The 20415-nt window shown below is 48.2% G+C and overlaps 1 protein-coding gene across 2 annotated transcripts in view; it reads left to right on the forward strand.

Moving 5' to 3' along the window:
* The window catches only part of CAPN3 (calpain 3), a 48640-nt gene that overhangs the window by 23376 nt on the left and 4849 nt on the right, over positions 1-20415 (forward strand). Inside the window, exons 2-15 of one of the 2 annotated variants that reach the window (XM_081153890.1) lie at positions 2261-2330; positions 4266-4384; positions 5899-6032; positions 6748-6916; positions 7733-7861; positions 8960-9043; positions 9931-10016; positions 12244-12321; positions 13104-13264; positions 14445-14614; positions 14918-14929; positions 15629-15837; positions 16582-16618; positions 18369-18386. In XM_081153890.1, coding sequence (XP_081010016.1) covers positions 2261-2330; positions 4266-4384; positions 5899-6032; positions 6748-6916; positions 7733-7861; positions 8960-9043; positions 9931-10016; positions 12244-12321; positions 13104-13264; positions 14445-14614; positions 14918-14929; positions 15629-15837; positions 16582-16618; positions 18369-18386 — 1476 coding nt within the window. Of the gene's footprint in view, positions 1-2260; positions 2331-4265; positions 4385-5898; positions 6033-6747; positions 6917-7732; positions 7862-8959; positions 9044-9930; positions 10017-12243; positions 12322-13103; positions 13265-14444; positions 14623-14917; positions 14930-15628; positions 15838-16581; positions 16619-18368; positions 18387-20415 lie in introns of those variants that run through there. The other variant, XM_081153889.1, reaches the window with a different exon arrangement.

Raw genomic sequence — 20415 nt, forward strand, 5'->3', positions numbered from 1 at the left:
ATCTATCTATCTATCTATCTATCATCTATCTATCATCTATCTATCTATCTATCATCTATCTATCTATCTATCTATCTATCTATCTATCTATCTATCTATCTATCATCTATCTATCTATCTATCTATCTATCTATCTATCTATCTATCATCTTTCACCTCCCTCCTCTGACCTCCACTTCCCCATCTGTTTCCTGGGTTGGCTTTATTCTCAAGTAGATTAACTTCATAGTGGGGCAAAGCTGCCATCAGCAGCTTCAGACTAACCAGTTGAGCAACTCCAGCAGAAGGATGGATTTTTTTTTTTCTTTCTCAATAGTTACAACAAAAGTCTTGGTCCATATCTCATTGGGCCAGATTTGGTCAAGTGCCCATCCTGAACCAATCACTCTCACTCTAACTGCCCCTATTATACATGTGGAAATGAGGGAAGGGGGGGACTCATCAAAATAACATGGGCTGACACTGGGGTTGCTCCCCAGTGGAAAATTGAGATATAATCCCAAGAGAAGGGGGAATGTATTTTAAACAGGCAAAACACTGGGGAGATAAAAATAACATATGTCCACTATACCTTAATTGGCTTCTTTGTGTTTTTTGTTTGTTTTTGTGTTTGTTTGTTTTTAATTCTTTGGGATTTATTATTATTATTTTTTTTTAACACATCTTTATTGATTTCAGAGAGAGGAAAGGAGGGAAAGAGAGAGAGGCAGAAACATCAATGATGAGAGAGTCATTGATCGGTTTCCTAGCCCGCAACCCGGGCATGTGCCCTGACTGGGAATCGAACCCCGATCGCCTGAATCCTAGGTCGACGCTCAACCTCTGAGCCACTCCCGGCTGGGCGGCTTCTTTGTTTTTTAAGAGGACAGAGCCTTGTTTGGAATAATGAATTTTACATTTTATTAGTGGTTTTTAAAAACTACAATTGTGATGTTGATGTCCTCTTTACTACCAGACTGTTATTGCTTCTAGTTGTTTTCTTTCTCTGTTTGTTTGGTTGGTTTTAGTGAAGAGAGATAGGAAATGTTTTTTAAAGAGACAAAAATAAATCATGAGTTATATATTCAATTCAACTTTAACACTTCAGGGTTGTTACTTAAGTTATTCAGTTTTATAATTTTACATATTTTCTTTTACACTGAAAAAAAAACACCTTGGTTCCTAATAACATTAAAGTGAGTTCTTACTTATTTTATCCTACAATATACATATCAAAGTTTTAAAATAATAACAATATAATTATTATTTCTTATGGTTTATATTGTTATGGTTTTGGTTTTTGACCTTAGGATATAACCCAAAATGGATAAACAGCCAAAATGCTACATTTTAATTAAGTCACTTAAACTCACTTTTTTTATGTGTGTAGTCATGTCATCAACTTGATATGCAGTTGGGTTCTTTTGCTTCACATTGTTTTCAGCTGTTACAGATTGCTTTTTAAAATTATCTTTTCTTAAATTTTGGCTCTTTTTAAAAAAATATATCTTTATTGACTTCAGAGAGAGGAAGGGAGAGGGAGAGAGTTGAAACATCAATGATGACAGAAAATCATTGACCAGCTGCCTCCTGCACGCCCCCTGCTGGGGATCGAGCCCACAACCCGGGCATGTGCCCTAACTGGGAATCCAACTGCGATCTCCTGGATCCTAGGTTAATGCTCAACCACTGAGCCACATCTGGTGTGTTGGGTTAGTTTAAATAAAGAAATGCACCCTCCAACAGAAGGGAAGACTTGCAAGCCACACACCAGATTCACTCTCTGCTCTCCCCATTTCTCAAGTTCTGTGGACCTGGGACATACGCTGACTCTAAATATCTGTTACCACATCTTGGGAGAAAGATCCTTATTTTCCCTCCTGGATCTCTTTTCCTGTCATCGAAAAAACAAAAAAAACCAGCCATGCTTTCTGTTATCCCTTTGCCAAAGCTGTGACAGTAAAAACACTGCCCTCTGAGGGTACATCCTTAGTAAGACTGTGTCAGGGTGAGGGAGCAGAGCGGAACAATGGGAAAAGGAGGCATGCTTTTGGCTTCTACCACTTACTGGCTGTGTGTCCTTAGGCAAGTTTCTTAACATCTCTGAACCTTGGTTTCCTTACCTAAAAAATAAGGATGATGGTATCCAATTCACGAGATGTTTTTAGATGCTTAAATGAGTGGTGTGTGTAATACTCCTGATACACAATGCCAGTACTACACAATGGACCTTAATAAATAATAGCTACTACTACTGTCATTCTTTCCTTTTGTTTCACAGGAAATTTGCGAGAACCCTCGATTTATCATTGGTGGAGCCAATAGAACTGACATCTGTCAAGGAGAATTAGGTAGGAAAGTCCCTCGGGTTATATCCAGCTAAACAATCAAGGAGGGGTTAAAAGGTGTGATCCCTTTACAGGGAATCAAGGGGCAATAATCTGCTTTTGTTTTCATAACATTACTTTATGTGCTGATGATTGCTTCATTTAATTTCTGTTCCTCCCACATTTCTCATTAGTTTTAGCCGAGTGTCCCAGGAGGTAGACCTCATTCCACAGCCTCCCCTCTAGAGTCTGAAGGACGGTCACACACTCCACTCAGCAAGACAAAGCCCTGCTTTTGACTGTTTTTAGCTTCCTTAAAAGATAACTCTGATGGGGAGGGGTGGAGATGGGGAAGGGGGGAAAATGGAGGACAGCTGTAATACTTTCGACAATAAAATAAATTTTAAAAAATAAATAAAATACACTTAAAAAAAAAGGCAGCTTTGAAACTATCTGTGTACCAAGCATGTCCCTTGGGCACATAGAATCTATATGTACACACAAAACACAGTATCAAAAAGAGGGCTTGTAACTCACACTCCTGTTTAAATTGCCCCAGAACAATAGTTCCATATTAAAAGAGTCTTTCAGCCTGGCTGGGTAGCTCAGTTGGTTAGAGCGTCACCCCTATACTCCAAGGTTGTGGGTTTGATCTCCGGTCAGGGCACATACAAGAAAGAGCTAAACAAATACATAAATAAGTGGAACAACAAATTGATGTCTCTCTCTTTCTTTCTCTGGTTCTCTCTTCCTCTCTCTCTAAAATCTTTTTTTTTTACTTAAAAATTAAAGGTCTTTCAACAAAGACAACATTTGCCCTGTGGATGATTATCCAGTTTTCTGACTGGCTAGTTAGCTTGGCTATCCCATCAGACCGCCCCCTCCCTCTGCCTCTTGTTCATGCAGTATCACCTCTGGTGCAGACCACAGGGAAGCTCTGTGAAGTAAAGTTGGGAGAATATCCACAGATACAGTTTAAAACTTGAGGATAAAGGGCACCAACCAAATGTAAGGAATAGGACTAATTTGGCCCCAGAAGGAGAGGTTGAGGAGGTTTTGGTAGCTAGGTTCCTGTCCCTGAGGAAAGGCTGCCTGCAGAGCCCTGGGCAAGCTAGTAATCTGGGCCTTCTACCCAATTCCCTGTTCCAACGGAAAGCCTGGCTGCTTCAGGGGGCACCAGGGGGAGGGGCTGTCTCAAAGTTGCTATCACATCCCACACAGCAAAATAAAGGCCTTGCATAACTTAACCCATCCTCCTAGAAGGCAGTTCTGTGGCTGTCAGCGCACCAGCAGTGCCCCTTGAGCACTCTCTCGCCCCACATATCTCTCTCTCTCTCTCTCTTTGTCTCTCTCTGTCTCTCTCTCTCTCACACACACACACACACACACACACACACACTCACTCACTCACTCACTCACTATCGCCTTTACTCTGCCAGAAAGGAAGTTCAGGGAATAAGAAAATGTCCCATCTCATTCCATTGCCAGCAATGTCTTAGTGCCCCCTGCAGACTGTTCCAGAGCAGCTCCCTAATGACTTCTTATAACACAAACCCTCTTGACTGGTGACTCAGATGCTCAGTCTCCACTGAGGCCAGAAGGGGAAATGGACTCACCTTGCAAAGATGTGGGGCAGGCGGATTTCCCACAGGCCTTATGAAGAACGACCCAGTTATGACCCACTGCTCTGCTTCCACTGAGGTCCAAAAAGGAAGTGAGGTTGCATTGCAGATGGAAAACCACTCAGGAGGGTGTAAGTTACCCTGTTGGTCGCATGGTTAAGGGACTGCTGTCAAACTCCTTCCCTGACTGGCACCTCTGTAAGGTCAGATCTGGAGGTAGGACAGTGAGCACCACTTAAACTCTGCTCTCAGAGAGGTGGAGCAACTGGGATTGGGTCTCTTTCTTGCCTGGAGGTACAGGCCCCTCCTTTGACCTGTGCCACGTGTCTCCTTACAGGGGACTGCTGGTTTCTCGCAGCCATTGCTTGTCTGACCCTCCACGAGCACCTGCTTTTCCGAGTCATACCCCATGATCAGAGTTTCATCGAAAACTATGCGGGGATCTTCCACTTCCAGGTGAGGTCAAGGGAGTGTCCAGCTGCCATTCACTCACCACTGGCCTCCTGGCCTTGACTTCCCAGTGGCTCCAGAAAGGTTCTGCCCACCCTCCAAGCCATGGCTGAGGGCAGTGACCCCCTTAAGTCCTCAGCCTGTGAGGAAGCAGTTGTTTATTTCTGCCCCTCACAGTCCCCCACACACACCTTCTGCTATGCCCCAGAAAAGCAGGAACACATCCTGTTTGCTGGCCTGTAGGTCTATTTTTGCCTCTCCAGTTGGCTGGCTGCTGTGTTATTACCCACAGGCCTTCTCAAGTAGGTCCCTGAGATATTAGCATGGGAATCCATAGGGCCCTTTAGGTTGTAAAGGAAACCCTGTCCACACCTGTGGCTCCTGTTACCTTGTTTCCATTTAAGGCAGGTCTATACCAAGTCTTTCACTGGTCTCTTCTAGACTCAGGAAGGAAAGTCTGGTTAATCTGGGGACTAGGTTTCTTAGTTCGAAACTCAATTCAGCCTTTGGACATTTTCTGGATCCAACTTGCCCTGGCATAGAGCCAAATCCCTGTGCTGGTCCCCCACTGAGTGAGTTCCACATGTGGGGATCTAGCAGATACTAGGGTTCTGAAGCATCCATCCATCTCCAGCCCCAAAGGCTCCGAATGTCTTGGGAATGACCCAAACCATCAGTTGATGTAACTGCTGATCCTGTACCTCAGGACTGAAGACCTCAGAAAGGTCTTCTCTTCAGGTTCAGAGTTAGCATCCTGCACTGGGTGAGGCAGCCAGGCCCTGAATTTTATTTCTCCCCTGTGCCATCAAGCTGCTAGTTTCTCTCTGATATTTAAAGGGTATGGTATCTAAAGGGACATAAATACAAAGACAAGATAGATTTTTTTACCTCTTGTCAACAAGGGGAAAATACATCATTAGAAGAAAATTAAACTACATCTGACTTTCTTCAGTTAAAACTGAGTTGCTCAAAAAAGAACAACATCCAGAATTGCAATTGTTGGACAATTTTTCTGCTTTGATCATAGTATGTTCTGGGCACGTTCTCTTCCACGTCAATCCTCATTTTCGACAGCAATTTCTACCTTTTTTGTCATCAAGAAATGCATAAATCAATACATTACCTTCACCTAGACCAGTAGCTCTCAAGCCTGGCTGCATATTAGAATCAGCTGAGATACCTAGACACTAATACCTAGGCCCCACCCTAGACCTACTGAGCTGGAGAATAAAAATTCAAGTCCTCAGATATTCATGAAGCACCTACTATCCCCAGTCCTGGGCTGGACTCTGTGGAAAAGACAAAGTGGTTTGTAACTCACTTCCTGCCCTCAAGGAGCTCACAGTCCAGTTAGAGAGTCACACATCCCAGACCTAGAATAGTATGAACAAGCACCAAGATGCAGAGCTGAGGAAGTTGGACTGCTTTGGGATCAAAGAGACCTCTAAGGAATGTTGAGTAGGGACACATTTCCCAGTAGTAACCTGAGCATGTGACTCTGTGCTGATGCTTCTGTGCAGTTCTGGCGCTATGGAGACTGGGTGGATGTGGTTATTGACGATTGTCTGCCAACCTACAACAATCAACTGGTTTTCACCAAATCCAACCACCGCAATGAGTTCTGGAGCGCTCTGCTGGAGAAGGCGTATGCTAAGTAAGGCAACACTTTTGAATGCGAGGCAAGTCTAGAAATGAGGAGGTGGGCTACAAAATCCACCAAGGCCTCACTCAGGAAAGGAGGCACGTGTATCTGTGCGTGCGCGTGTGTGTTTGTATGTGTGTGTGCAACTGTGACCCCAAAGTCAGAGAAGATCAAGTCCAGGCAGAAACAGCTCTAACTAAAAACACTATGTTTAAGAACAGAAATGAAGACACGTGTAGGAAATCTTTAGCTTTAGCTTCCCAGAATGAGCTCTTTAATTCTGTCTTTGAGGTGGTGTTACAAGTCCTAGATCCAAGCATTATATTTCTGGAACTCAGATCCCAAGGTCTTGCTTGGCTCAACCTCTGAGGAGGTATATTAATAAAGCCATATTGCCCCTCAACTTAGAAGCCCCACCCCAGCTACTGATGGCTTTAATGAAGCCCTACTTAGGGTTCGGGGTATAATGGAAAGAGAACTATCAGGAAGTGGGAATAGCTTGTTTCTGGTCCCAGTGCCCTGGCTCTTGGTGGCCTTGGGTGAGTCACTCAGCCTCTGGAGCTCAGTTTCTCCTTTGTGAAGAAAGGGAATCATAGTAACTCTCCATTAGCTTACAGGGTTGTTGGAGGATTGATGAGAGAACATAACAGGACCCAAGAGTAAAGTTCTGGTGGCAGTAGTTTCCTGGGACCCTCTGGCCCAGGCTGATCTTCATCCTTTCTCCAAGGCTCCATGGTTCCTATGAAGCTCTGAAAGGTGGGAACACTACAGAGGCCATGGAGGACTTCACAGGAGGGGTGACAGAGTTTTTTGAGATCAAGGATGCTCCCAGAGACATGTACAAGATCATGAAGAAAGCCATCGAGAGAGGCTCCCTCATGGGCTGCTCCATTGATGTAAGTCTGGGGTATGGGGTGCAGGGCAGGGGGCAGCCAAATATCAGAAAGCCTTACCCAATGACTAGCATCACAGGGTTCTCCTCTGGGACAGGGTGAATGTTTTGTTTTAGGAAGCAGGAACCAGCTCTCAACTTTGAAAACTGGGAATTTCTCAAGGTAGAAGAGTTCCTGGGGATTTTCAATAGCGCTGGAATATTAGGAATAGATCCAGAGGCTTGTGTCAGTGTGGGAACTGCTCAGTCCCAGCATGCTCCTGTTAAGTTGGCCAGATACTTGGTTATGGACCTGAGTCCACTGGCTCCCTAAGAAAGCCTCTCAGTCATCGAGCTTTGATCACATCTCTCACTTGGGGCATGGGCTTTGTGTTGTAATCTGGGAGAAGCTCAGCCTGCAGTCCCCCTCTCAGTGCAATGAAGTGGTTTAAACTGAGACCAGAGCCAAGGGTAAGGAGATGGCAGACTGGCCAGGCCTCCTGAGTTTCAGGAGACACACCTGCAGCAGGCTGCTCAACGTATAATAGTCTTGGTGCTTCCATTGCTGAGGAAGGGGCTCATGCTGAATTACTGTTCCTTCCTCTCCCAATACTCGCCTGGATAGGAAAGCTTGTCAGATCAGCTAGCATGAAACACCCAGAGATGAACATTTTCTTCCTGTATCACTTATCTCCACCTTTTCTCCATTCATCCTGTTTATCTCTCCTCTTTTCCTTTGTCTGTCCTCTCCCTTCCTTCTGTCTCCCCTTTTTTATCACCTTCCTTTGCTTGTTCTCTCTCCTTCTCTTGGACTGCCCCTGCCCTCCCCATGGGGCCCCAGGATGGCACAAACATGACCTATGGAACCTCTCCTTCTGGGCTGAAAATGGGGGACTTGATAGCACGGATGGTGAGGAATATGGATAACTCGCTGCTCAACACCACAGGCTCCGATGACAGACCGACGCGGGTGTGTACACCTCCAGTTGTCAGGAACGACCATCCCTCCAACCTGCATGGCCCTGCCCTGTTGGTTTCGCACTCCCCTCAGTAGCCAGTGCCTTACACACGGGTCCTCACCTGGGGCCTTCCAAGGATCTGAGTTGGAATAACTTACCCGCTCCTAGGCTCCAGAGGGTGGGATAGACAGGATTTGGAAGGATTCTCCATGGGAGCCCCTTCTCCGTGTTCCAGGCAATTTCTGTGATAACAAATGAACAGGAAGAAATACCAGAGAGACTTCATTTATTTTGAAATGTTTCTCCTCTTCTAACTCATTCAATACATATTTATTGAGGTGTCAGTTACTTTTCTAGCAAACAAAGAGAATTCTCTCCTCTTTGTTCACTATCCTAGTGAACAAAACAAAGTCTCTCCCCTCATAGAGCTTATATTCTAGTACTTTCAGAATATATGCTCCCTGAAGAACACCGAGCCATAGAGTAAAGCAAAAGAAACATTAACCCATCTTTCCTCATCGAAAGGCACTAACTCTTAACATTTGGTATATGTCCTCCCAAGATTTTTTCTATGTATACACTTAATCTGAATTTTTATTTTTTAATGTTGTCATACTATATGTACCTCTTTGCAAAATGGTGTGTGGTTTTTGTTGTTTGTTGGTGGTGGTGGTTTTTAGTTAGCTTTACACTTTTTTTTTTTTTTTAGTATGTCTTTTTGATTTTAGAGAGAGGAAGGGAGAGGGAGAGAGAGAGATAGAAACATCAATGATCAGAAAGTCCTCATTGATCAGCTGCCTCCTGCACGCCCCCTACTGGGGATCGAGCCCGCAACCTGGGCATGTGCCCTGACTGGGAATCGAACCGTGATCTCCTGGATCCTAGGTCGATGCTCAACCTCTGAGCCACACCCGGCTGGGCAGCTTTATATTCTTAATGTGTCTCCTATAATATTTAAGAGTCTTCTCACAGCCAGAGGCACACTTTCAGGATGTAGAGGAGCCCTCGTCCTCACAGAACTCAGAAAATGACCCAGTATGAACTCTGTCTCAGGTGGCAGAACTTTTGCTTCCCAACCCCTGACAGGCTGTCTGGTTTTTGCTCCACAGACAATTGTCCCGGTTCAATATGAGACAAGAATGGCCTGTGGGCTAGTCAAAGGACATGCCTACTCCGTCACTGGGCTGGAGGAGGTGAGCCTGGCAGGGCTTTGTGGGATGGAACTTGAGGAGCTATTTGGGTTAAGCTCCTGAAGTCAGACTTTAGCTTTCTGTGTCCCTTTGTAGCTACAGAGCTTGCCTCCAATCAGAGGATCTGCTCAAGGCTCAGGCCAAAAACTTGGGGATGGAGGGGACCACTGGGACTCACAGAAGTGAATCTTGCCACAAGATGGTGCTCAGTTGATCTTTCTTTTTAGTGCAAAGATAGCCATTTTCCCCAAATTTCCAAGAAACAAATATACATCACTTTGGTTTTATGAAGTTGATTTCACGGCTTCTCATGCTTCCTGTTTTCCGGGACATCTGGCCTTTACTGGGTCACATCAGAGACAGGAACCTTGTCTGACTCACTGTGCATATTTAGTCAGGTTATGCCACAGGGAGGGACAGAGAGGGGCCATCATCTGGAGCAGCACACACAGCGGACTGGAGGCAGGGCACCTTTTTCTGATTGGTCCATCTAGAGGGGACATTTGTCTGTAATTCCTCAGCCAACAGGGGCGTTTTTCCTAATTCACACAGACATATAATGTGCTAGTGGGACCCTACAGTATATGCCCTGCCTCCTCCCCCAAAGCTCATAAGAGCCATCCGGATGCTCACTGGGGAAGTCACTTCTGAGAAGATGTGAGGTGACGGCCAAGCTCTGACTCCCAAGGACTCAGTCCTGAGGTTCTGACCCCTCACCCTGCCATTCCACAGGGAGCTTCTGGTTAGTCTCCTTGACCAGGACCAGGCAGGACAGCCCCAGTACGGGATTCTCTCCCCATCCCTATCCCAGCCCTCAGAGCAAGACAGAAGACCCCCTTTCCATAAAGGTTCCATAACGGAGTGTGAGAGCATTTTCTCTTTTGCCCAAGACCCTGTTCAAAGATGAGAAGGTGAAGCTGGTGCGGCTGCGGAACCCCTGGGGGCAGGTGGAGTGGACCGGCTCCTGGAGTGATGGGTAGGTGAGGGGGCCCTATGAGTAGGAACAACAGGGCCTAGGGCAAGGCTGGGTTGGGAACAAAGCCACCAGAGTACTACAGATACTTGGTCTAAAATTACCTTCCACCCGGCCAGGTGGCTCAGTTGCTTGGAGCGTTGTCCATACACCAAAAGGTTAAGGGTTTGATCCCCAGTCAGGGCACGTACAGGAGACAACCGATAGATGTTTCTCTTTCACATCGATGTTTCCTCCCCACCATCCCTCTCTCTCTAAAAAATAATCAATAAAGACATATCCTCAGGTGAGGAATAATAATAATAATGATAATAAATAAAATTCTCTTCAAAACCAATGATCCATAGAAGAGAAGAGGGGATATAGGCTCCAGAAAAGGGCTAGGAGATTAGCCAGGAGAGCATGGGAGCCAGAGAGCTAGCTGATGGCCATTGGTTGGAAAGGAAAGATTCTAGAAGCATGGGTTAGGTCCAGGTAGGAGGGGCATCTTAATGCAGGGGTCCAGACTAGACAAGTGACTCCCCTTCTCAGAGTCCGTTGCCTTATCTATAAAATGGGAACAATATTGGCCCTTCCCTGGTGGCTGTCAGGAGGAGAAAATGTGTTTGTGACTGGAGAGTACTCAGCCAGCCTAAGATTTCCTCTCCCTCACTGTCCCCATAGAAAGGCACACAGCCCTTGGAAAGAACTTTACTGATTATCGCTGAGAGCAATAGACTGGGGGCAGCAAAATTTACAAACATGGGAAACTTATGACAAAGTCTCCAGAACATGTCCAGACCTTTATGGTCCCACCCTAGCCACTGGCTGCCTTACAGAATAGGGGCTGCTCCGTGTGCCCCTCTGTTATCCCAAGAGGGAAGAGCAGGACTCAGCAGCTGAGGACCATGCCCAGGCTGCGTGTGCCCTTCAACCCCAGTGCTTACCTCAACAACCTCTCATCCCAGGGCACCGTAATTACCGGTTTATTCAGCCATTTGCTTACTTAGCAAGTATTTATTGAGCACCTACTGAAGAGCAGGCACAGGTCTGAGCACTAGGGATATTCCTCCCTCGAGAGACTGTGATAGGTGCTGGTCCTTGTCTCCTACTGTTTCTTTCACTCATTCACAGGACAAAACCTTACTTCCTCAGGGCTGAGTGTATGTCGGGCACCATGCTACTGTCTAGGGGCTTAGAAATGAACACAGAGCCACAGGCCCTGCCCCTGTAGACTTTAAGGTCCAGTGGGAAGGACAAACACTGATAATAATTGAGATAAGTGCCATGGGTAGGGTCACAAAGAGAGATTCCCTCTCCTAGCTTGGGTAGGATGGGAAGGTACCAGAAGGCTGCTGAACAGAGTGGCATTTGAACTAGGCTGTATGTTCTAGGACCTTGGTGCCCCATCAATTGTCTACTCCACTGGCCCAAGTGACCCACAGGGACCCTCGCTGTGTTGTCCAGCCTTAACCTACTTCCTACCAAGGCCTCTACTGCAGGAACTGCTGACAAGTGGGGTTCAGCCCTTGGTCACTCAAGGGGAGACTCCCCTTCCCCACTGCACCCCTCCTTCTGGTCTCAGGACTTCCCATTTCCCTTCCAGAATTCCCTGACTCCAAGTTTAGTTTCATCTTCCTCAGTGTGCTTCATTTCCTCCCTCTTCAGGAGAGAGAGTGTGTGAAACTGCCCAGCTTCTAAAAACACAAGCTGGGCTGTTTCCTGGGCTGGCAGAGGAAAGAAAATGTTTACATGCCTGGTCTTTCTCTTAGTAACTCAGACACTTATCAGAGGAAGGGGCACTGTTCTATAAGTTTCGCCTGCATTATGTCACATATTGCCCATCACAGCCCTGTGAGTGGGTAATATACAATCATTCCCCTTTTGCAGCTGAGAAAATAGAAGCTGAGCTGATACTGGTATTATTAAATTGGAATCTCAGTTTATTTATTTCCAGCACCCAACTCCTAACCTTTAAAGTGTGAGGAAGGGTAAAAGATTCAGCCAGAGAAGGGTCAAGCCCTTATAAACCCACTTAAGGAATTTGGTCTTAATCCTGAGGCTGGTGGAAAGCAATTATTGGGTTTTACAGTGAGGGGATCAGATCAGATTTGTATGTTGATGGCTCCCAGTGGCTGCAATTTGGAGATGGGTTACTCTTTGAACTCCTTTGTATTTCTCTGATACTTCCTATCCCAACCACATTAGCCCTTCCTTTCTTCCTTCCATAATTCCTCTGTTTTCCCTCCAGTTGGAAGGACTGGAGCTTTGTAGACAAAGATGAGAAGGACCGTTTGCAGCACCAGGTCGCTGAGGAAGGAGAGTTCTGGTGAGTCCAGGACTGAGGGAGATGCCAAAGGGTAAGGGATGGGGCAAGAGCTGAAATTTCAAACCCCAATTCCCAGACAGAGGCTCTCGGATTCCAGCCCTTGGGAGACCTGGGCCCTGTTCTCCTCCTCCAGCTGGAGGCCCAGCAAGGATGAGGTTCTGAGAGGAGCCTGCCAGGTCACGGTGATGACCCGGCTAGGAGCCAGGCCAGCTTCACGTGGTTCTGCCTCACCTGTGCCCCTCTCCCATGCATGCTGCTCCAGACACTTGCCCCCAGCCTTTACAGAGCTGTTTTCTGAGCCTAGAAAGCTCTACTTCTCTGCTCATCCAGTGCCCTCACTTCCACCCAGATCATTTCTACTCAGCCTTCAAGTCTCAGCTTAAAGGGAACTTTCTTCAGGAACTCCTTTTCTTCCCTAGGACTGGAATGAATTTGTCATACTCATCGCCCTTAAAATTGTTTGCTTAATTGCCCTTCCCACAACTCTCTCCTATAACCAGCATGGTGGCTAGGCCCAGTGGAGGGTCACACAGTGACTTTTGGGAGAACTGAATTGCTGCTGAGCTCCCTCATCAAGGACACATGGGTTTGAGTCCTTATTGAGAGAGATGATGGTTTAGGGTGGTTATACCAGAATTGACAGTGTTTACCCTAAAAAGGGGAGGACAGTGTCCTGTCTGGGACTGTGACCAAGCTCAGCTGGACTATTTTATTGAACTGTGTTAGCCTTGGAGGCTTACCTTTCCCTCCATACGGGTCTCTCTCTTCTTCCAACCTCTCAGGATGTCCTATGACGATTTCATCTACCATTTCACAAAGCTGGAGATCTGCAACCTCACAGCCGATGCCCTGGAGTCCGACAAGCTCCAGACCTGGACCGTGTCCGTGAACGAGGGCCGCTGGGTGAGGGGCTGCTCTGCTGGAGGCTGCCGCAACTTCCCAGGTGGGAGAAGTTCTGCCTGGGGGAAGGGTCCAAACAGAACAAGCTCCAGGTAGAATAACGTTAACTAGCATTTGCCGAATTTCTACTAAGTCCCAGACATACGTTATCTTATTAAACCCTCCCTATTTTACTGAGAAGGGAACCAGCATGCTGAGGAGTTTGCAATAGAAGGTTGGTAACCACGTTTAAACAGGACATTGTATTAGAATAATACTGTGTTCCTAATGCTGGGAATGGGACTAGACGACAGAGTTAGCAGCTACTGCAAGAGTTCAAGCCAGAAATTATGAACTCCTAGGCCAAGTTGGAGGGAAGAGAGCTTAGGGGAAAATATACTGGGTTATGTGGGGAAGGAAGAATGAAGAATGACTTCAAGATTCCCAGTTTGGGGGCGTGAGTGGATGGTGTCAATGTTGCGATATAAGAAACACAGAGAAAAATATTGATGTGTCACTTGTTTTCGGAGGGGTTGGTTGACTATGGGCTTGTAGGGAGGGAAGTTTAGTGAGGGACATGGTTTGAGGCACCTGTACTATATCCAGATGAAGATGTGTAATAGAGACCTGAATGCATAGATAGACTGGTACTCAATATGTATTTGTAGAAGGAAGGAGGGAGGGAAGGGAGGGAGGGAAGGGAGGGAGGGAGGGAGGGAGGGAGGGAGGGAGGGAGGGAGGGAGGGAGGGAGGGAGGGAGGGAGGAAGGGGAGAAAGGAGGGACATAGGAAGAGAAGGAGAGAGGGAGGGAGTCAAAAGAGAGATGGAGGCTGGGACCTATGGCTCAGGCATCACCAGTGTGTAGGGAGCAGTTAGAAAGTGAAAGTGGATACCACAGCCTAGGGGGTGCAATGCTGGGGCGAGAGAACCGGCCTAGGACCAAATCTCAGGAACCAACAACATTAAAAGGACAGATGAGGAAAGCAAAGCCATCAGCCAAAACTGAGAATAAAAGCTCAGAGGAAGGAGGAGACACACAGCCAGGCAGGGCAGCCCCATCTGTATAAAGCATAGGCTACCTGCCACCCCCCACCCCAATAACAGACCAGTGCCTGAATCATTCCTTCCATATTTATTGAGCACCTAGATATGGAAGACAGATAGGTTCTCTCTGTCTCACTTCCCTTCCTGCCCATTCTCCAAGAGGCAGATCTGAATGTACATTTTCTTTCTGGGGGGCACAGACACTTTCTGGACCAACCCTCAGTACCGTCTGAAGCTCCTAGAGGAGGATGATGACCCCGAGGACTCACAGGTGATCTGCAGCTTCCTGGTGGCCCTGATGCAGAAGAACCGGCGGAAGGACCGGAAGCTGGGGGCCAACCTCTTCACCATCGGCTTCGCCATCTACGAGGTATGACAGCTTCAGCCCAAGAAACACACACCTTCTCAGGGAGGAGGCTTCCAGAGCAGTCCTCCCGCTTCCCTGATATTCAGTGACCCCCAGAGCTCCTGGTGCCAGGCCCACTGTGTCACAACCTCTCAGATATTTGTAAGGAGTGGATAAAAACCAGGGCTGGCCAGGTAGGTACGCGGGGAGTCAGACTTATGTATTCGCTCTACAATTGCTAGCGCTCCCCTCCTACAAGCTTTTCGTCTTCGTTCAGATCTGAGATCCACAGAATCTGAGTGTCTTCTTTTTCTGTTTCTCCTCTAGGTTCCCAAAGAGGTATAGAAGTGGCAGCAGCCAGCAGCTGTGTGCAGCATTACTGGGGGTCCCGTGTCTGTCTGTGGCACATGGGGGACCTTCCTGGTGGGGTTTGTGGGCAGGACTATGATAGGAGAGGGCCTTGACTGCGTTCCTGAACTCCAAGCAGGTGCGTGGCCCCCTGGCTACCAACCACCCTCACGCTGTGTCCTTCCTCCTGTCCCACCAGAGACTGTCACACACATGCTTTCACATATTCATAGTCACTTCTTCACACTCACACACATGCTTTCTCACATTCATTCACACTCACACAGTTACACACTCACTCATATCACACAGCCACATTCTGAGGGGGACTGCCCTCTTTGGGATGGAGGAATCACCTCCCTCAGACCCCAGCTAAGGGCCCTCCCTGGGGTCCTTCCCCAGCCTGGAGGTGATCGGAATTGACCAGCAGCAGTTCTGGTAAGTGGTCCTGAGTGTGGGAGTGATAGACTTGACCTTCACTTCTGAATCACAACAGAAAAAGAAGAGGGAATGGGGTAGGGAGCTGCGGAGACACTGAGCTATTTGAGGCCTTGGGAATCAGAAGTAGGTAGGTCATGACTGTGAGCTGGGTGACCAGAGCATTGGGAAGGGAGCCCTGGAGGGGGACTGTTGCAGGAAAGGGCATCCCTCCCGAGGGCCTCAGGTCCCTCGGGCTCCTCTCTGCTTCAGATGCACGGGAACAAGGAGCACCTGCAGAAGGACTTCTTCCTGTACAACGCCTCCAAGGCCAGGAGCAAAACCTACATCAACATGCGGGAGGTGTCCGAGCGCTTCCGCCTGCCTCCCAGCGAGTATGTCATTGTGCCCTCCACCTACGAGCCCCACCAGGAGGGAGAGTTCATCCTCCGCGTCTTCTCCGAAAAGAGGAACCTCTCTGAGTGAGTCCTAGCCCGCCTTCCCAACCTGTCCCTAAAAGCCCTCGTGGTCCTTTCCAGAGACCGGAGGCATGAGACGGCTGGACGGGTCTCTGCCAGGAGTCCTGGGACAGGTTGACCAAGCTGCACTCTCCCTCCGCTTCTGAGCCACTGGCCACATCTTCCGAATTCATTCATGTCAGTCAGTCCGTCAGTCCGTCAGTCATCCCACAGATATTTCTCGAGGATAGAGCAGTGAATTAAACAGAAAGAAATCCCTGCCCAAATGGAGATTAGCATTCTAGCATGAGACCGCAATGTATAGGAAAAGATATATATAGTATGTTAGAGTTTGATAAGTGATGGGTGGTGGAGGGGAGAGCGGGGGTGACTGAACTTTTAGGTAGGGTAGCCAAGGAAGCCAGCAAGGCCTCATCCTGCCCTCTAGGCCACCTGAGATGGGTTCCTAGGCCCTGCCACTCTGATCTTTGTCCCTGAAAAAAAGCTGAAGGTCTATGAATAGGTGGCTGGGACATGCCTTTGGGGAGCCCTGGGCAAAAGCAATGAGAATCCGTGTCTGCACTTTGCTGCTGGTGATGGTGCCTACGTGGGCCTGGTTCCTGGGGTGGGGGGTGTCAGTGCCTGGGCTTCTCTTGAGCTTCAGTCCCGACTTAGCTCTGAGAAGTCATGTGATCTGAGCAAATTCTTTCTGCGTTTCCTCCTTGCTTCTGGTGACACTGAGCCCCCTCATGTTTGTATTCCTCACAGAGACGTTGAAAATACAATCTCCGTGGATCGGCCAGTGGTGAGTGGTTTAGCCCTTACATGTGAGGAGGTCCCGGGGACAGCTGGGTGGTGGAGGGGAGAGCAGGTATTGACAGAGGGAAATGGGAGTCTGGGGTGTTCATGCATGTTACTGCAACTTCTGTTTAGCATGACCAGAAGGACTGAATGGGCCTTACGGTCCTGGGGGCATTTAGTCAGTCGGGGCTGGGAAGTACAGAAGAGAGTCCTAGAAGGGAGAGGCAGATTGAACAATTAGAGGGAGGTATCAGGGCCACAGGAAGGGATGATGAGAGCCTCGGCTAACACTGGACTACGAGGCACAAGCTCACAGAGGAAAAACGTACACATCTCCGCAAAACCTGAGTCCTGTACCCATTAGCTGGGTGACCCGGACACGTCACATAAAACCTCCGACTCAGTGTCCTCCTCTTTAAAATGGGGATAGCACGTGCCTTGCAAGGTTTTTATGAGGTTTGAATCAATGAGATCGTGTATGTAAAGTGTCTGACTCAGCACAGCCCTCAAATGGTGGTTGCTATTCATGTGGTTTATACCTTACCAGGTACTTCTCATGTGTGTTCTCTCATTTGATCCTTGCAAGGTTCCTGAGATGTAAAAGGTTATTGCCCCTGGTTTTAAAGCAAGGAAGTGGAGGTTCAATGAAGTTAAATGGCTCCCTCAAGTTCACAGAGCTACTAAGTATGCTAAGCAAGGCTCACACACTCTCTCCCCAATGCCATGCGGAGACCTGTCCCCAGGGGTGTGAGGCCCAGAGTTAGCACAGAGTTGGTGTATATTGGGGTCTCCTTGTGTTGAGAAGTCTTGTGGCTGCCTTGGGGCTTTGGGTCCTGGTTAGTAAACAGTCCCTTGTGCTCTGTGGGTGTATCCTGGGCCAATAAGAGGAAAGCAAATGTCCCACTGAACTGTCTTCTGGGTGGTGACCTTCATGGTTTTAATCCTGACCCTGTACCAGGGCCAGATCTCCAAGTGCCTTCTGCAGTATCGCAGGTGTTGTTTTTAGTATTAAGTGCACTTGGTGCTATTCTTATCTTCTGGACGTTGGTCATCCAAGTACAGAGTTTATCAGCAGTTTTAAGCTTATGGGAACTGGGATGTCACCTAACAGAGCAGAGCAAGCAGGTGTAGGGGTTTGGGTGTCCCTCCAGTGGCCTGAGGTTCGCAGTTGACATTGGCTTCTGTGTCGGAGGCATGACTGGGATGGTGGTGACTGTGGCAGTGTGGAGGGTGCAGAGAGCAACTGCTCTCCCAAATTGTTGCCACAGGGGGCGCAGGTCCACCCAGGCTGCCCGACCTAATTTTACAAAAGAAGCTCCAAACCTGGATTCCCATTAAGCCTCCCTATGTATTTGCTAAGTATTTGCTAAAAAAACAAACAAAACCCCCAAACTCTAGAAATCAAACAAAATTCATTTTGGGGCCAGTTTGGGTTAGCTACTTTTTTAGTATTTTCATAATCAAGTTCATTAAAAAATACAAAACGTTAGGTAGCACCTCCCTTTCTTTAGCTGTGTCCAAGAGCAGAGTGAACTATAAAAACAAAGCCGTAGCAGCTGCCCATATCGGGGCCTGGAGAAACCCCTTCTCCCTTTGTCCTCCAGGCCCCTCTTGGCTCCACGTGACCTGAATTTCCAAAGCCCAGAACCCACCCAAAGTTGAGAACCAGGTCACAGGGAAGCCAAAGGCCAGTGGATTCTCTGGAAACTTGCTTTTCACTTAATCTGCATTTACTGTTTCCTTTCCTTGTGCAGAAAAAGAAAAAACCCAAGGTGGGTGTAACAGGGTGAGTGGGTAGACAGCGCGGGGTTTCTGTGCATGTGTGTGTGAGCGCACGCGCAGACTTGCCTCTCCCCCGCTGCCCCCACCTCCCTCCCTGCTGCAGCTGCGGGTGCAGAGCAGCGAGCTCCCACTTGCTGAGTGAAGGCTATGTAGCAGGCGCTCTTCCAGGTGCTTCCTGTGGATAAACTCAATCAACAACCCTGTGAGATTGATACTATCTATCATTATCCCCGTTTTCACAGGAAGAAAAGGTACAGGCAGGTTGACTAATACCCAAGGCTACAGAGCCAGTAAGTGGCAGAGTCAGCGCTTGGAGCCAGGTAGAGTCTGTGCTCTGAGCCACCAGTGCTGCACTGCCTGCCTCTCACCTGAGGGAGAGGATGGTCACCCAGTGAAAATGAGCCTGACACGGGAGTCCTGCAAAAGCCAAAGGAGCAGCCCATCTTTCTCAGAAGTGGGTTTGGCGATGCGAAGCAAGGCTTGATTCTTTGGGGGGAATGGCAACAGGTTCCGTTCGTCAGGGTACAGTGAGGTGGTGTGGGAGGATTCCCACGGAGAGTGAGGGTCTCGGGATGCCAGCTGCCTGCTCTATAGACAGGGCAGCCCCTTCTCCCTCCTCTCTTTTCCCTGCCTGCTCCCCAGTTCTCCTTTCTCAGCCTTCTGGGGAAGGGATGGGAGAGGATATCTAGAGGGCCTAAGTCACTGCCAGGGCTCTTATTCAAGGTGAAGCCTGTTGCAAACCCCCTTCTAGACAATGACCTCTCACTCTGGACCTAGCCCCCCCACACCCAAAGTCTTGGGTCCTGATAGACTCTACGTGCTGCCTGTGTCCAGATGGCAAAGGGCAAAGGGGAGAGAGGCTCCACCCTCACAGCCCCAGAGGAGCTGCTCAACTTGACTGGTTAAGGGGGGAAAGGAGTGAGAGCTACCTGGGCTGCTTTCCCTCCGGGAGTCTTGAGGAGTCACCCTGATTCATCAGGGCCTCCGATGGCCCCTCCGGGTGTCCTGGTTATAATCACTCTGCTGTAAGGAGACCACTGCTAAAGGTGACCATGTGTGCTAAGAGTATCTCAAGAGCCTCAGATCAAAGCTTTCATCTGTGACCGGGGACCGTTTTTTTCGTGTACTTTTGGAACTTGAGTTGTTTAGCAACTCAGATTTCCCCTGCCCCATCCTTGCTCCATTTACCCCTTAACTTCCCCGGCCTCCAGGGCAGTAACGCCTCCGATAATGGTTACCCCTTACAGAATTTTGGTTTGACCGCCCAGAGTACCAGACTACCATCCAGAAATGACTGACATTTTGGACATCCTTAAGCCCACAGGGCAGTAGCCAATGTTTAGACAATGTTTGGTGTTAGTGTTTATGACAACATCTGGAAGGATCCTCTTAGAGGTCCTCCAAGTACTGTGCCCGTGCAGGCCAGAGCTGACCCTCATCAAGCACCTACCAGGCATTAGACACTGTGCTGGGGGTAAAACAGTTTTTAATCACAACAGTAGCTACAAAGTAGCTGCTGTCGTTATTCCTTTTATAGGTGAGGATTAAGATTCAGAGAAGTGAAGCAACTTGCCCAAGGACACACAGCTAATGAGTGGGGAAACTGGAATTCACATCTGTCTGGTCCAAAACCCATGTTTCTTGCCCTCACCTCTCTGGTGCAGGCCTTTTACACTCCAAAGCCTGTATCATCCAGATCCACACTTGGGCCTAGAGATAGGTGCCTGGCATGGATGGGCACACATCCCCCTCAGATTGTGACCCTACTTGCTCTGGAATCCTCACAAGCTTCCGTTCCTTGAGCGAGACCCTTTGCTTGGAAGGCAGAGCAATCCAGGGCCTTTGGGGCCTGCTAGGAGCCAAAGCTTGGGGAGCTGTTGCCATAGGTTTGTCCATTCCTGCTGTCCTAGACGAACACCATGGAAAGGCAGATGGGGACGCAGAGCCCAGTCAGGTTCCTGTTCTGCTCTGACTCTGATTGCCCCCTTGCTCTCTGTCCTGTAGCCTCTGGCCCCTACC

The sequence above is a fragment of the Miniopterus schreibersii genome (genome assembly GCF_964146895.1).
Source record: "Miniopterus schreibersii genome assembly, chromosome: 1".
Lineage (NCBI taxonomy): Eukaryota > Metazoa > Chordata > Mammalia > Chiroptera > Miniopteridae > Miniopterus > Miniopterus schreibersii.